At 47.4% G+C, this 17973-nt stretch overlaps 2 protein-coding genes across 3 annotated transcripts in view; both read left to right on the forward strand.

Moving 5' to 3' along the window:
* Nucleotides 1–7764, forward strand: part of LOC119174547 (uncharacterized) — a 35145-nt gene extending 27381 nt beyond the window's left edge. The window contains exons 2-3 of one of the 2 annotated variants that reach the window (XM_075895473.1): nucleotides 681–1729; nucleotides 2173–2312. In XM_075895473.1, the coding sequence (XP_075751588.1) occupies nucleotides 782–1696 (915 nt within the window). In that variant the 5' untranslated portion in view covers nucleotides 681–781 and the 3' untranslated portion in view covers nucleotides 1697–1729; nucleotides 2173–2312. Of the gene's footprint in view, nucleotides 1–680; nucleotides 1730–2172 lie in introns of both variants that reach the window. The other variant, XM_037425495.2, reaches the window with a different exon arrangement.
* Nucleotides 7765–12156: 4392 nt separating this feature from the next.
* On the forward strand, nucleotides 12157–17943 carry LOC119173448 (uncharacterized). Its single transcript, XM_037424265.2, has 2 exons — nucleotides 12157–12494; nucleotides 15424–17943. The coding sequence occupies exon 2, from the start codon at nucleotides 15458–15460 to the stop codon at nucleotides 15965–15967; it is 510 nt and encodes a 169-aa protein (XP_037280162.2). The 5' UTR covers nucleotides 12157–12494; nucleotides 15424–15457; the 3' UTR covers nucleotides 15968–17943.
* The last annotated feature ends 30 nt before the right edge of the window (nucleotides 17944–17973 follow it).

Genomic DNA, 17973 nt, shown 5'->3' on the forward strand with positions numbered 1-17973 from the left:
AGTCTGAATAAGAAAAACTGGAGTGTCACGCATTATTAGGCAAGCTTGCGAACTGAAACTTACATTTCAAAGTTTACAGACAAAAGCTTGTATTCCTTTCTTCCTCAGATATACTGCATCATGTGGCAGCGTTTCTATGAGAACTCAGAATGTACTACGCCATTATTTTACTTTGGCCCATACAAAATTACGAATAAGTCTATTTGTACTAACTTGGTGCAACACTGGTGGTGCGCATGCAATCAAAACTTTTCAATCCTGCGTATGTCTGTTGCGAAAGTCCTGTGTGGTTTCGCGTTTTAAACGGTGGTGACAGAGTGACTCACGATGTGGGGAGGTTGTATAATGTCGCATCTACACGTATAGGTGCACCAATACTAACTGAATAAATGGGCTCTTTCTCAGTACGACAGCAAAGCGATATCTCGGCATTCGTTGTATATGCAAAGACAGAAAAGAAAAGGGATTTTCTCTCAGAGTATCTCCATCGAGACCAGAGTATCTCCATCGAGACATCACCATTTCAAGTACCTTAGCACATTGCAAAAATACAAATACCTCCAAAGAAATGAGGATCGCTCGTGCTTTATTAATGAAATATATCTTCTTTTCTCTCGCTCACCTCTTTTCTGATACAGAGACTACCATTTCCTGCTCTCTTCTCTTCTTTCTCTCTCCAGGTGCATCTTGTAGCTCTATCTATATCTGCATTTCTATCTCTGGCCTCGCAAACTACGCCAATCTCATGCACTAACCCACTCAGCTTACCAGAGAAATTACCATGGCTGCAACTAACGTGACAAGCAGCGGCCCGCTAATGGTTCCACCAGGGCAAATGGAAACCAGCACGGTGACCCTGCCGAGTGCGACGTCGCCTTCCAGCCTTGCCAACAGCACTGCCTACAACACGTCGGGTACGGCGACCGAAAAGACGCCGCATTCCGATGAAGACGGAAACGAAAACAATTTCCTGGGTGACGCGGGTCCGGGAATGGCCATCTTCCTTGGAGCCCTCATCTTCATTTCCATAGGTGTCATCATCGTCCTCTGCGTGTCTGTCTGCATAACGGCCTCCAAGCGAGCCAAGCGCCGGGCTCATTTCCAGAACAAGATCCGGAGCCAGCAGTGCCCGCCCTGTCCCCAGTGCAACGAGCCGTGCAAGCAGAACCCGGGCGCCTACCACGTCCACATGTGCGACGTTCATGGACCCGTGCCGCCTCCGGGGCAGCCTCCTCCTCCCGGACAGCTTCCTCATTCTCCTCACGTTTCGGCACCCCCCATGCCAAGTGTTCGAGAGGAAGATGAAGAGGAGGACGTGGGCAATCCGTTCTTCGTGCGCAGTCGAGACCGCCCGGAGAGGTCGGCCGGAGCAGACAGCGGTGTCTCGTCGCAGATCACCAAGACACCAGACCCGTCGTTCTCTGTGCATGACGTGAACCACGATGACCGAGACGGCGTGCTCATGTCGAGGCCGAAGCTTCTGCAGATGCCCGTGGGTCTCTTCAAGGACCATGCGCCTCGAGTGGACACGAGGCCCCTCTGGCGGGGTGACAGTGTGGACGACGGTGTCGTGCTTCCCGGTGCGGGCGACCTCACGGCAGAGGACGAACACGACGCCGGAGTTGTGGCGGACACGTCGGCTCAGACGACGGCTAGGGGACGTGTGAACAATGCCTTCTTGAAGGACATCCCATAAATGCAGGACACGTGTGTCTATGGAATAACTATGGTAACGAATTGTTCGCGCTTCAGCATTCTATGGCGGAATAGTGCATGACCTCACAAGCAGCTACCTTTTGTGAGGGCTTGACTTCACGTTGGCTCTCTGAAGAGCTCTATTGGTTCGACCTCGCTTTTCGCATGTTTCGCTTGCTGCTTTTGTTGTTATTTTTAATTTTTAACTCTCTGCTTTTTAGCACTCTCCACACTGACGCTTCACGTGCAGCCAACTACTTCACATGTTTAGGAAGTAGCCTGATCAATCGTATCGCATGCCTACCAGATCTCTGGTTGCACTTGGTTTTCTCACCGAAGATAAATCAAAATTGTATTTGAAGTACCTCGGCGAAAGCATAGCCCATCTATAGAAAAGATTCTTGCAGCTGTTTTCACTCTTAGAAAATGCTGCTAACTTGCTTACGTGACGCTGTGTTTTCTGTTGGCTCCTTGCAGGTACACGCTTGCCCCTCCTGCTGACCGCTAAGTCCCAATCCCAGCCGCCGCAATGATTTTCGGCATCATCTTGGGCATCGTACTGTTCGTCGGCATCAGCATCGTGCTGATCGCTCTGTACGTCGCCTTCAAGCGCTTCTGCTCGGACTCCAAGGACTATGGCATGATAAACGCCAACTCGAACATCAAGCACGGCCGCCTATACCCCGTGCTCAACTACAAGGACTGCGACGACGATGGGCCCGGGGGTTCGGGCTCGACCACGCAGTGCCTGGACAACCACGACCTGGACGTTCCCGACATCAAGGTGCCCGGAAGCCCCGGCGCCGACCACCACGAAGACATGAGCTGCATGCCGCTGACGGCGGACAAAGAGCCGGACTACGCGACGCCCGTGAGCCTCACCAAGCCGTACGGACCCCCACCTCCGGTGTCCAACAGTCAAGACCACCATACCGAAGGTGCCGCCGCCGCTGCCGCCTCGTCTTCGACCTGGAAGCCGCCTGAGGAACACAGTGCTGTGAGCCACGTCAACGAGGGCTTTCACGGAGGTCCGTCCGAGCTTTCCAGTGGTGGCGGCGGCACCGGGTTCGGAGCTCGTGCTGCCGTTCACAATGCGGATGAAGACGGGGAGGAGTAAATCATGGCTTGATGCATGATTTGCTTGAGGCGATTCTGGTGCTGCGATTGTCTATATACACCATGGTAATGATGGTTACAGTACTTGGATTTGTCTCATATTCCTGCATATTTCTTTCTAACTTTCTTTTAAGGCTATTTATTCGCGTATTTCCAGATTTCAGAAATACTTGTCATTCCTTAAGCTCTGCAACGGGAAAAGCCAATACGCAAATAACTAAACATTCCTTGTGGATTGTTTTACTTGTAGCGTAGTATGTTGGAGCCAAGTTTACAGTATCACGGAGCCATTTGAAACCAAAAGACAAAGTTAAAACTGAAGTACTCTAAGCATCGTTACCACATAATCTTACTTGCCGAACTGCCAATTAACTCTTTCACAGCACCAGACTTTCCTCCAGGACGTTGTATGGAAGAACGTTGTATGGGAAACGTTGTGTTGGCGTGACTGTGGTTTTCAACTTTCGGGAATTTCCATGTGGAGGCCGTACGTATGTGAGTACATTGTCGAAGCCCGCCATCTTCTCAGTTTTGATTGGCTCGCGTGGCTGCTGCGGGCTTTCTGGTCGGTTACGAATGGTTTCATTGCAAGATTTGCTCTAAGATGCCTTGAGAATAACGACACGAAGACGGGCCATGAAACACTCCCTTGATGACGTAGTTGTCACGTGCGGTTTTGTGTACGCTGAAGGTTTATGTTTTTTACTACTGTTACAACTACTAACCTGATAAGGTAATATATATTGAAGGATAGTTTGCAACCACTGTTGTTTTCTTCGACACTGTTTCTGTCCATATTATCTGCTATTGTCACTGCGACGTGAAATCGCGATCGAATGACGAAGCAAACACTAAAAAAATTGAATCGTTAAAAAAAAGAAACACAGCACCCCGGTAAAGCCGCGGTGTTGCGCCTTTGAACGGCACTGCTCGAACCCTGATTTAAGCTCTGCCATTTTGTTGAAGACAGTCCATCAATCGTTTTCTTTATACTTTGGTACCTGGGTACGAATGTATTCTTTTTGTAAAGAATGTAAACGTGGACAGGTGTTTCAGTTTTCCCAACATTCCTCCTATGTGCCACATTGAAACATCATGGCCTGACCGAAAAAAAAAAACTTCATTCGTGCCTCTTACAGCTTAATGGCTTTGCGAGATCAGTCATGTAAAGTCAGCAGCTGAGTCGTTGTGGTCGGCATACATCAAGACTTCGTCACTGCTTTTAAACTCCTGCACGAAACATTCGCAAAGGCTCACAGACATCGAAGTGTTGTAATCTAACATCTGGAGAAGTGTAATATGACCTGTGCTCACACTCAGCGTTTAGAGACGTCATGTGACGAAATGTCTCGCGTATGTGTTTATTTCAATGCATATTTTACGATATACATTGCTAAACATAAGTTATGACCATTGTTTTTTTTTTCATTCGCTGAGCAATGAAATGAAAACTCGCGATAAGCTCACCCGCTTTAAAGCCAAACTACTGCCACACTCTCTATGTATTTACAATACAAATACTTGTGGTTACAGCGCGTTTTCGCTCTAATCTTAACCCAAGCGTAAAGCTGTCAGTCATTTATACTCGTTTCTTATATACTGACACAACGTGGAGGTGACTGTAGGCTGATTAATATCGCCGTCACACTCACATTGTAAAGCACGAATTCGAGATTCAGTATTACAGTTACCCTCGCCATGTTGCTCGGAGCGCTTTACTGTAACACGTTATTGCGCTCATGAACTACAAATCATTTACGGTTGCTTTCAGAGGTCACGGATATTTAGGCCGAAAGCCTGGCAACTTTCTTCACAGTGTACTCATTTGCTGTTTTAGCTTCGCACTCGCGTTTATATATGTATGTTAAGTAAACTCGCTAATGAAAAGGGAGGGGTTAATTCTTGAATTCAGGCGTCGGTTCCTTCGTTGATTCGTAATTGCAAACAAGGATGAAGTTCAGCACAGGACCGAGCCTTGAAGAACTGAAACGGAAAGCTTTGGACAGGGAGTGACCGAGGGGAGGGGCAGGTGGAAACGTTGGCTTTAGCCACACCCTGTCTTCAAAGAGCATTCATTCATTGGTTAGAAGTGACGAATGTCCCTCCGAACCAATAAGGAACCTTTGGAGTTGGGGAGAAACAGACTATATATAACTGGCCGTGGTTGCGACCACTTTGTAGACCTTGCAAGAAATTAGCCGTAAGGTCCATCACGTTTCAATGGAGAGACTATATTTGAGCTCGGCAAGAAATCAACACAGATGCATGGCGATTCATGTTGGCGCCTGCCAATTTTCGGGCGCACAGAATAAACGTGTCCCTCGATATTCGGCTCTTACCAGCTACCACCGGCAAGGGGAGCTCGTGTTGAATCCATCTAAGGCCTAACCGGTCCAAAATTCGGTTAACATTGACCCAATGGTAGTTCCTCGTTTTCCCATTGTTCGCAACCTCGCGCTTTTCTTTATTTTATTGGCCATTGTTGGCAACGTTGTGATTTTTTTTTCAGCGTAATACTTCCGTGTTTTCCAGTGAATGGACCATGTTGTTTCCGCAATAATAACGTAGTGTACCGCACTTATTTGTGTGGGACTGACTAACTAATAAGGACTAGAAGGGTGTTTTTTTTTTCTCATTTGCTTCGATACTGAATGATCGTATGCAGGGTTTGTTTTTACAATGCACGCTTGGCGCTCATAAGGCTGTCCGCACCATGCTGACATACGACTGCGAGTACGTTGTTTGACTCACCGTAACATTGATATTGCCACCGATACTTTTTTTTCCCATACTGTTATTGTCTATGTGTTTGCAAAGAGTGTTAATGATTATGTATGTCAAAAAGAACCTACTTAAGACATTCAAGTGCTTATATCAACTCTAAAACTATCGCTGTTTACTCAAACAAATGTCGCACTTTTTTATTATTGTTTTGCCGGCGTCTGTCGTTTTCCAGGGATCAGGTGTGTATGTTATGCAACTTTGACTGTCACGTTCACCACGGTTTTTTTTTTTTCACATTATATGCTCCTTTGTGGTTGTCAGCCTGTTTATTACTGCCAGTGTTGTTCTTTAATGTGGTTGCGATATTCTCATAATTTATTCGCGTCACGAAGAGAGGGGGGGGGGGTTATTGTGAAGGCATCGCTATGGCAAGGGTGCTGAACGTCAGTGGACGATATTACTCTTTGTTACGTCTCTTTCTCGGTGTGTTTTACGTCGTGTTATGTGGTTTTGTTGTTGTTCCATTTTATAAGTTGTGTTTTTCTCTGCGATAGACGGGCTGCCTTTGCGCGCGTCTCATCGCACCAAGAATGTGTACATATCCAAGCCAACATTATGTTACGCTTGTTCTCAGCAAAGAGAGTGACATGTTTTCTACATACTCATTATGGTCTCTTGCTATTAGTTTACTGAACAGCTTCGTACGCGTTTCAACGCATGAACAGATGTTATTGTAAGACCACTTAGTACTTTTACAACCATTTTTCGTGTTTGTATTATTATTTGCAAACGTGTGGTGACGTTCTTCAGTTGCAGCATCGATATGGAAGCTGCCTTCCGAACTTGTTCGCTTCTTGTAACGTCATTTTTCCTACTGCCGCAGTCATCCTTACTATGTAATAAATAAGAGTGAAACTTTACAGAAACAGAACTTGTGATTACATGTGGCTTACTAACAGTATAATTAATGATGACGTATGTACTGCAAAAAAAAAAAAAAACTTCAGGGGCATGAGAGAACGTGGTATGAATCGTACGAACAACTGACTATACAAATGAATTTTTTCATCTTTTTTTTTCGATATTTATGCGTAAAAAGTGACGCGAATTCAGTCAATTTTCTTTGAAAACCTCTGACTTTCCGTGTAAGGAAGAGGTAGATGTTTCGCTTCTGACAGTTTAAATACGCGTATAGTCAATGGTATTCGGGTACTTAAAGGATGATAAATGCGCTTCCAGTTCTGTCAACCTATTTTCAATCGTCAGAATGATAACTAAAAAAAAAAGACAACAAAGCGTGCGCAAGCGCAATTCTAACAAGGTAAACTGTATCTTACTCAAAACAATGCCTGCCAACGTAGTGTAATATATACTGGGCCGTATATATACCGATATATGGGCAATACCCCTTTGAGGATCGATACATGTTAATTCGCAAGATTGCATCCAAAACATTTGCCCGTTGTTTTGGAACGAGATTATCTGCAATTCTACCTCGTCCTTGTTGCATATTGCTTGGCACAGGCCATTTTTCAGTGTGGCGGCCATTTGGTTAATTACGTTCAGCGAATTAATGTGGGCGTGGTTAGTTCTCGTGTTATTTTGCGGTCAAGGGGAGCAAAGGATCGGCCGGTTACCAGCTAAGCGTTAATTTCCTCATTAATATTCATGGTCAATTATTGCATGTCAATTTATTGTGGTTTTTATTTTTTTTTCTCCATCGCTTTATGCAAGCCATGTGGGGCAAGCTGCCCCTTAGATTTTCTTCGTTCTGCTGTGTTGAACGCGGCTTCTGATTGAACGCAAACACAATACTGCAGAGTGCGTGGAGAATTTGTGTAACGCCACATCAATACATCAGCCCTTTTTTCCCTCTAAATATCGGTGTGTCTTGTAGGAATGGGTTCAGTCCGATTGAATTATCACAGTTAGTTTGACTGTATTGTAGTGCCTGTTTCACTATAGCTCCTGGCGTTCAAATGGGTTACGTGTGTGCTTCTTTACTTTTCGTCTTACATGTGCGTTACATTGTCTTGTGTGTTATCCGGACGTCGCACTGTTATGCTCGTCACGTTTGGATGAGGCGTACGGGGCTTGTGAGGAACGTGTCGTGTACGTGGTTTCTAGGCTGCAAGCCATGTTCTCTTGTTCACATGTGTTCGCATCCTGAGCCCTGAGTGGTTGGTGTAGAGAGAAGAAATAAAGTTCTTGACAGTAAGTTTCCCATCATTGCGGTTGATATTTCTTTGGGGTTATACATATGCGTCAAAAGCGGATCCAAAGTTGGTGTCTGGATGTCGAAACCGCAAACCCAAATATCGCCCATTATACGGTTTTAAAAGGATATTCCTGGAGAGTCACAGTGAAAAACGCGACATTTATGCTCCGTCCGAGACCTTTACGAAAACTGAGGCTTGTACGTTGCGTACAAGATTAGTTACGGATTCCCGTAAAACGTACGCAGCTACACCATCGTGATTCGTCGCAAGAACAGCCAGTTAGTTGTTCTGGCCCTGTCCTGTCACGTTACGGAAATCTGTCCTTAATCACGAACTCGGTGTACTAGTCTACGAACAGAATGCAATAGACATCCAAGTGCAAGAAGAAATGAAGTAACGAGAATGAACGATGAAGCACACTAAAAATCATGTTTTGACAATTAAATTCATACTAGTCAACTAACGGGTCGCTTGGGTCATGCACACCCTTTCAGCCAACTTCCCTCCTCATATAAATAAGGCCTCTGTGATCACACGCCCCGCCACGGTGGTCTAGTGGCTAAGGTACTCGGCTGCTGATCCGCAGGTCGCGGGATCAAATCCCGGCTGTGGCGGCTGCATTTCCGATGGAGGCGGAAATGTTGTAGGCCCGTGTACTCAGATTTGGATAGACGTTAAAGAACCCCAGGTGGTCGAAATTTCCGGAGCCCTCCACTACGGCGTCTCTCATAATCATATGGTGGTTTTGGGACGCTAAACCCCACAAATCAATCAATCAGTCCGCGATCACACGCCGGAGCACAAGCCTGTGGTACTCAAATAAAGAGTTAGCAAACACGTTTCTTCTCACCTCCCCCCTTCCCCTCTCAGTCCCTTTTACCCACGCTGCTAAGGTGTTGTAGATAGCCACAGCTGAAGCAGCAAAAACAGTGCAGCCCACATATCCTACGTATATCTCGCAGACAGATGATCATGGTTACCAGCAGCAAATGGTAGTCTATTTCACATTTTTAGACAAAGCAAACTATAGCTACTAAATCGAAGGGCAACACTAAATGTAGAAAATAATAGGGCGACGTGGATCACGAAATATTTACCCGGCACAGTTCAGTAGATACGGCCCTTCGTCAGTATATGCGCTGTGTGACAACACATACAAGGCTGCTCCAAACGGGAATGGGCGTTCGTCTTTCAATTCCTATCCACATGGACTTCGGAAAATGCGGCAACGCAGGTCAGTGATGTGACTCCACCCGGACAATCGAGCACACAACCTACCAGTACACACAGTGTCAGGCCGATGTCGTCTCACCGCTAATTGCCAATAAAGAAAACACCTATTGGTCGTGGCAGGCGCTTGTCTCTGAAGGAACTTGGGCCTGGCGAACCACAATAGCCAGTGGGTAGGGGTGTAGGCAGAGAGAGAGAGAGAGAGAGTGAGGGAACACAAGGAGAAAGGCAGGGAGGTTAACCAGGGCTGAGCTCCAATAGGCTACCCTACACTGGGGGAAGGGGAGAAGGGAAGGAAAGTTATAGAGGAGGAGAGAAAAGGTCACTGGCTGGGCCGACGCGCAGCAGTTTCACATCACAAACGGTGAAACAGGCCGGTGTCTGAGAAAACGCAAAATTTATTTTCTGGAAGGGGAGTCGGGGGACTGAAGTGGTCATTTTTTTTGCTGTCTATGCCATGGAGAAAGAGTTTAGGGCGGGGTGGTGTTGCAAGGGCCTGGTGTGCCCCCCCCCCCCCCCCTTCCATGGCTACAACACTGCCAGTGGAATATAGGACTAGGAGCTGGAAGCCTTGTTTTAATTGCAGTTGTTTTTCCTCAAACGTGCGCACTCAGCACATATAGGATATCGAAGAAAGACTAACTCTCTCACAGTAAAGCTCTGATGGCACAGCAGAAATCTGGCTTGATGAAATGAGGTTGTTTTATAATACTTGCCATATACGTAAATAGATAAATAAATAAATGATTAACGTGTGACGAAGTACTTTGTTGTTTATCTCGCGAGCAGCTGTAGTCCGCAAAAAAAAAACATTAATATTTCATACATAAAACGTCACAAAACTCCAATCGGGCGCTTTAAAAACCGATCTACAACTTTGCCATTGGACTTTTCCGGCCAGTTTCGTTGCTTCGAAAGTTAGTTAGGTAAACATGCCTACTTATGCAATTAGGAACCTCGAATAGCGCCGGCTCATAATAAGATCACATGCTAAAAGCATAACAACAGTGTTCCACACTCGCCATTATGGGTACTAGCGGTGCTGACTAGCACTCCCAGGTTTAAGTGAACATATATAATCCATGAAGTGGGCGGGGCGATAACCGCCGCTGTAGCTCAGTTTGTAGAGCATCGCACGTGTTATTCGAAGGTCGCCGGTTCGGTTCCTTCCCGCGGCAAGCTGTCTATTCTTCCGCTTTACTTTTTTTCAAACTTCACGCCCTAATTAGTACAAATGACATCCGCTATACTTTCCTTGTCCTCACTGCGTGATAGTTCCCCTTAATATTGTGTCTTGACCGTGCTTATTATTAATATTTGTTAAACTAGGAGTCTGGGACATCAATATCGGGACCCCCTGGTAGAAAGGGTAATTGACCACATATATCGTCATCTTAGTCATTTTATTCCCAGGAATCGCTCCCAAGCCCTTTCACCTATGATTTATTAACTGTTCCTCTCTCCTTTCGTTTCTCTCTGTCATTCGACGAGCTCGTCAAGCATTTGTCCTGTCGTACTCGTCGGGTGGTACGGTTTAGTCATAAACGGTCGATCCACGAGATCGACCACGCCTGGCTGTGGCCGCTTGATAGACAAGCGGCGGCGACACAATGCATCATCCCCCTTTTGCGTGTCGCGTATTACGGATCATCGCGCTCGACAGGGAGAGGTGAGAACGATGGGCGTTGTCTCTGCGGGCCTCCGGTATCGCTACGCGTGTTTGCACGACGCGCTAGGGGTGTCTACAGTCGCCAGAGGGCGTCTAACTCATCATTTCATATGTGAGCGAAATGCAATGGCAGCCGCGCGCTTAGATTCAGGTACACTTCGAAGAGCCAGCCCTGCGTGGTTTCAATTAGCCTGGAGCGTTTCGCAGCAGACGATCTCGGTAACAGCTTTCGCTCAGACAGTCACTGCTCCGGACGAAGACTGGAGACTGGTCGAGCCATATGTGCAATGTGCTGGGGTGGTCATAAGTTCCCAGGCTGCGCTGTCATGTGATTGCATGGGAGAGCGGCCTGCACGCATTTAAACACTTCCCCTTCGTTGTCCCCCCCCCCCCTTTTGTTTGGCACATAGTCACCATATATTTTTTTCAAAAGAATCACTGCTGGGGGGGGGGGTGAGAAATTAAAAGTAAGGAGCAGCAGCTTAGGTGAAACCGACATCAAAGCCGACAGAGCTCGGGGCGTAGCTAGAAATTACTTTCGAGAAGGTAACGTTTTCAACCACACTCTGTGAATATTCGTGCATGCGTTTGTATGTGTGTGTGAAAACTTGACAAGCATTTCTTTTGCGGTGGAGGGGGGGGGGGGGTAACTATCCCCTCCCACTCTATGCCAGTGCCCTTGAATATTTGTGATCGACCATACAAAGCAGCTACGTTGTAATGGACCCCACATATAAAAGGAACACGCTAGATAGTTCATACTTGAAATTTAGACGTGTTGCGCAAGCAGAAAGAAAGAAAAGTTCATAGGAACACATAAAAACATTCGTGTGTCTTGCTCTTGGTTCTTGTTGGCTTAACACTATAGTAAATGAATGAATCAATGAACTTTATTTAAAGTCTGGCAATTTCCTTCGGGTGAGGTGGGGTGAAAAGGGAAATAACCCCTGTCCCTTCCCACTCTCCATCGATTATGATGGTGATGCCTCGGTGACCGCTTGAAGTCCTTGGACCCGAGCGGCATCTTCGGCTTGCCGGACGGCCTAAAGCTGGTCGGCCAGCTCGTCGCTGGTGAGTGCCGCCTCCCAGCGGCGGCGACGACACTGACGCAGCCGACCCGCAGCAGTGACCACAGCCGCGGTGGTGGCCGGCCCCTGCCCTTGCGCGGTGGAAGCAGCAACAATTCGTAGTCATAATTGGTTTTTTTTTCGGGAGGGGAGGGGAGGGGTGTAGGGTCTTCAAACTTCATGTATATATATTTGTGCGTGCATTTCTACGTAGGCGTGTGTACGTGCAATTTTATCAAGCTATTTGTTTGGGGGGGAGGGGGGGAGTGGTTGACCCTCCTTCACCAGCCCTTGGCTGAGACAGTGCTCAGCACGGCTAAAGTCCAACTCAACTGGAAACAGTCGGCACTCTTCAGCGTCACACGTTTCCCCCGCTGTTTCATGCGGGGGTCGGGAAACTGAAACGAGAGCAACAACGCAGCCAGCTTTTGCGACAGTCAGTGGCTTGTTTGCCAGGCAGCGGGGTTACCGGCTTTCACCCTCGCCGCGCCACGCTCGATACGGCGCTTAGAGCTACTACGGTTTGCGCCCGTTCCACATGGCTTATTCGAGCACGGAAGGTAAACGGATGCTCACTGCTGAGCCGACAACGTTATTGCACCGTGCCGCCGGTGCGCGAAACGTTCTGATCGAGCCGCCCATCCCGCTGCTTCGGCCGAAAACGCCTCGACGGGTCGCACGCATGTCGTCGCGAATCTACGCAGCAGCTCAGCGTCGACCAACGCCACTGGGGACGATCACCCCCGCGCTGAGCGCTACTCTTTTGTTACCGAGGTAGGTATGCATGCCTTCCGTACATTCCAGGCTCCTTGGTGCCTCGGTGCATTTCTTTGTGAGCTGAGATATCATTTGCGTGAAAAAAAAAGTATGAGGCGACCCTAATCCTTGGCTCCCTTGGCTCGGGTATCCGGTAGTTGCGCTCACATGTCGGCGATATCAACGTTACGCTGGGGAATAGCATGCTCTGGTGTATTTCTTGGGTTAAGTTTGTTTTTCGTGCGTTGCTGAAGCGAATCTCAGAGGCCACGTGAAAGAAGACAGTGGTTCGGATCTGCTCCGCCAGATGCCGCAACAATCACAGCTGCTTGAAATCTTTCAGGTAGCTTAATCAACTAACTTTCATTTATTATCCTGGCAGTTAATTGCCCCTTATTGTATATCAAAATATGCTCAGATTTCATACGTATGCACTATCAGGGGCGTAGGCAGAAATATTTTGGGGGGGGGGGGGGGTGTCAAATGGTTATTTTGCGCTATATATATCATGGTGAAAAAAAAAAAACATACGAGGGATGGAGGGGGGGGGGGGAACGGGCCTGGTGTGCTGCCTCCTGGCTACGCCACTGTCCAATGTAACCCTTATTGTGAGCCAGAGCCTTCGATTTCTGTTTTTTATATTCCCTTTTGTGAAAATTTGTAAAACCGGAAAGGCTTGGAAGAGAAACACGAGGGTCACTGGTGCCCATATCGCTACAAAAAAAAAAAAAATGGCAACAAAGGGCGATGCTTGTGATACATTGTGGACGCGGGGTCTAAAGAACCACTAAAGTGAAACACTAAGAAATGTTGGAATGAGGCCCGTAGCCAGGGGATGGGGGGGGGGGGGGGGGGGCTCAAGCATCTGAAATTTAGATGAAGGAGATGTTTTACTGATAATTATTAAAGAAATGATGGTTTTTCAATGCATTAACAAATGCCCACCTCCTTTCTCCCGCACCCTAAAGAATTCCTGACTACGGGCCAGTTGGAATTGTTATTCCTCCGTTGTGAACTCTATTATCGTACTCTTCTCCTGTACATTCTCATTAAAAGAACAGCAAATTGTTGCCAAGGTTTCATTTCGAAATTTCGCGTCCAAACCTCAGCACCCGAATGTCAGTGTGACGTCACGTACTTCAAAGGTCACATCGGACCGATATTATTCTCTCGAACTTGCTTTGCTATTACTGGTGTACTAAAAATGCATTGCAATTAACCTTTACCGAATTACGCTGTCTATTGCGGACGCCGTCAAAATCTTCGACATCACGGCGAGTTATTGAGGCAACCCGAAGGTGGCTTCGTTGCCGGGTTTTTCTCTGGGTTCATTTTCTGGCGTACCACAAGCGTCTTCTCATAGCAAGGGAGCGGTGCTTTAAGTTTTGTGCGAAGCTAATTCACTGATACAAGGAAAACATTTATGTTCCCTTAGTGTCCCTTTAAAGGGGATCAGTGTTGCCACATTTTGCGAAAATATACACAATTTTTTTAGCATTATAGACCATCATGTGTTGTCCCAGCTGAGCAGAAGTCCAAGGGAAGTGTAAAATGATTGCTGCGAGTTGGCACGAAACGCCGTGGGAGAGAGGAAAGATTGAATTTAGAAAGTATGTGCTTTTTCTTCCACAGGGGAAGAAAACAAAAGAAAAAAAATTGCCCGCAGCTTCCCTCGGGGGAACACTGAGGAGGATGCGGACCATATAATTGGTTAACGGGGTGTTAAAGTGCGACTTACTTGGGTCGATGGCTAAATTGGTTAACGTGGTTGTGAAATGGGGTGTTAAATTGCGACTTACTTGGGTCGATGGCTAAATTGGTTAACGTGGTTGTAGGAGGGGGTGTTAAATGAGTGAACACGTACACACGTATGCGAAAGGGCGGCGCTGGTCGAAGGGACGTCGATCATTGTGTTTGTGGATTCGTTGGAATTCATTTCACCGCGACCTTGGACGTCGACGCGCCGTACAAACCAACCGACGAGCGGCAACTGAGCGAGCGAGCGCCGACCTTGAGTATATATACAGCACGACGGCGCATGCACTGTCAGCTGTTGAATGTTCTCGAAGCGCGACGCCACATGCGCGTCCACTGGAGAATCAGGAGAATTGTAGATGTCGAACGCGGTGTGTAGAGGAGGAAGGGTGCACAGATGGTGGAGGAGTGAAGCGCGCGCGGTGTGTAGAGGAGGAAGGGATGCACAGATGGTGGAAGAGTGGGCGACGGCGCGACGGCGCATGCGCGCGCGTCAGCTGTCGAATGTTCGAGAAGCGGTGCGGACGGCGCGGACGGCGCGGACGGCGCACTACAAGGCGCGAGTATAAGATGCTCCGCATCTAATTGTGAAAGATGATGTGGAGGGATGATACAAAGATGCCACTTAAGTCACGCGATGTGGACACAAGACACGCATAAGCCACTTAACAAACCTATCCATACAAAAGCTGTTCTATAGCCCTTTTGAGTCGGGTTGTTCTGGACAAGCGGCTTGCGAACTAATTCACATGGAAAGAGTCAGGCATGCACAAGAGAATTCGCTGTGTCGTGTGAGCAGTGTGGCGGCTACCGACTCATAATCACGTAATTTATTCGCGCGTGTAAACGCGATTAGCTAGGTGGGAAGGTTTGGAACTTCGGAATCACGATGCCACCAATAACATTTTGCTACCATATATTTTCATATCCTTATGTTGCTCTAGAATATGACCCATTCCCTAATATACTTCTTGCTATGCAGGAGCATACGCGTAATTGATAACAGTGTACAATTTACTTTAACAACACATACTGATCATCCAGCGTAGCGGTGCTGTGACGTTTTAATTTTCTTTTGTCTTTAGCTACTTGCACCACACGTCCATTGGCTCCTAAAGTCAGCGGTCGTTTGAACTCATGCCCTGTTGCCGGTTCTTGACACCCGAATGTGTTGTTTGTGATGCACGTGCAGAGGGCCCACATAAACATCAGCCCTGGCGCTGCTCATGGAGAACCTGCTGCTGTGGTTCATTCTGCTAATCGTCATAGCCGCGTGCGGCATATTTGGCCTCTGGTTGCTGTGCAACGTGCGCTCCTATCTTGGCAACAACGGAAGCAGCAGCAGCAACCAAATGACGCACCCGCTGTTCGCCGACGAGCACCAGATGCCCCAGTCACCGTGCATGGACCCTCGGCAACAGCATGACCACCACCACTGGCGCCCGGAAGAGCCACCGCAGCCGTATCCACAGCCCTTTCCGCAGCCGGTGCCGCAGCCACAGCCGAAGCAACAGCCGCAGCCACAGCCGTTGCCGCCATTCCACGAGCCGCAGCAACGGCAGCCACGTAATGGGTACCCGTTTCACCCGTACTACATTGAGCCGCCGATCGACTATACGCCCCCTCCAACGGTTGAGCCTCCGCGAAAGCACACTGTGTACACGCAGACGTACCAGACTTACGCCAAGAAGAAGTCCGTGAAGATTGAGGAACAAAAGAGCTCAAGTTCTCCCTGAGTGTATTAGTGTGTGAGAGAGGAAATAGCACTGCCAAATTGTGAAGCGATTTAATGCCACCTATATTTTGAAATCGAAACTGTGTCAGTGCAGCGTGGCGCTACTGGAAACACAATTGACTTGGTACGTTTGGCGCGTTTTCCCTTTTCAACGTTGAGTACTGAGATACTTAAGTAGTTTTATATTCACCGAGCAATAAATATGTTGTTTCTTTCGTGGAGACGCCCTCATCAAGATGACCTCGAGCACACAAGTACATGTCGGACATGTCGGTCCTTCTCAAGTGTTTCAAATGTTGCACAGACGACTTAAACACGATGTTTAGTGTCGCAGTCACCGGGAACACGAAGTAAGAACATTGGAAGGTCATAGCTGGCCCCGCCGTGGTGGTCTAGTGGCTAAGGTACTTGGCTGCTGACTCGCAGGCTGTGGGATCGAATCCCGGCTGCGGTGGCTGCACTTCCGATGGAGGCGGAAATGTTGTAGGCCTGTGTGCTCAGATTTTAATGCACGTTAACAACCCCAGGTGGTCGGAATTTCCGGAGCCCTCCACTACGGCGTCTCTCATGATCATATCGTGGTTTTGAGGCGTTAAACCCCACAAGTCAATCATCAAGGTCATAGATGTGACCTTTCTTTTAAACTCACGAAGGAACACCCACTGTGGCGCGTAGTTGTACTATAGTTTTGATTTCTCGAACTATTTGCATAGAGCAATTTAAGCTGTATTCGCGTGGCGGACGTGATTGAAGACGAATCAGTCACGTGACACGTGACGTAGTTGGGATGTCTCAGCAGCCAGAATTCGCACGACAGGTGAGAATTCACGCTATGCAAGCAAGGATTTGGGCATTGCTCCACGAGGCTCCCAACATGTGATTTGGGCTTTTGTCGTTTCACGAATCGCCCCCGCGTGAGCGGAAACGCGGCAGCGGCTGACGTATGGTGACGTAGTACGCAATCCGCAGGTTCGTATCGTGGTTTGGTCCGTCATGGGAATACATCTTTATAAGAGCAAGAAATTCTCGTACAGAATAACACCCCAGTAAGTGGTCCAATTCTATTGCGCACTCAATAAAGTATTTAGGAGGAAATACATGTAGGGTCGTGTTCTTGTAGTTTACTTTCAATTGCTACATTCTTACGTCGTTATGGAGAAATCCTGAGAAATGTCGAGCGAGAGGATATCCGCACATCCTCAATGTATCGTACTAGCACGGCCGCTCGTACTAGTGTGTCCTTTAGTTGGACAAGATGGGTGCGAAATGTGAAAATAATAAACAATAGGAAAATTACGCAGGGCAGCCAGCCTTGCATAGCGAAATAGTCCACACAGACATTGTCCTAACCTTTTCCCTCATTGGTTCGGCCCGTGAATAAAGAGTGTACCGGCCGCAAATGTTTATGCGGCTGTGTTACGAAGGTTTTCCTGCAAACGTGCACTGTCATGACGATTGTTGGAGGGGAGGACGGAAATATGCCTTTTGTTTTCGGTCGTGTTGAGACATGGCCACTCCTCCTTTTCCTTTTCTCGATGGAAGGCGTAGCGCAAATAGAGTAGGTAAGGCTGCACTACCAGCAGTAACGCAGAATTTTTTTTTCAGCACGTTCACTCTTTCAGACGCCACCTACGCAGAGCTGCCTGTAAATGCGTCGAATTAACGTAACATTACTGTAATGCACTCAGTATTCTAATTTAGCAAGACTAATATCATTATACGTTGATTTACACGTGTGACAGTGACTCGTTATATTGTATATAAATGTATGTTTATATTGACAGTATTAACGGTCTATGTTTGCATAAGTAGTGTCAAATATCAGGCTAGAAATACAGTGCAATTGGGTTTTCGGTTATGTTCATCACTCACAGAAAGCGGCTCGTCAAACTTCGTCGAACATGGCTGTGCCTTAAGGTCTGTGACTATTTCCTGTAATAAACAGTACAATGTGAAATAAAATAAAATGAAGACATATCTATTGTGCATGTGGTTATATTCAACAAA

Source organism: Rhipicephalus microplus, chromosome 5, assembly GCF_043290135.1.
Source record: "Rhipicephalus microplus isolate Deutch F79 chromosome 5, USDA_Rmic, whole genome shotgun sequence".
Lineage (NCBI taxonomy): Eukaryota > Metazoa > Arthropoda > Arachnida > Ixodida > Ixodidae > Rhipicephalus > Rhipicephalus microplus.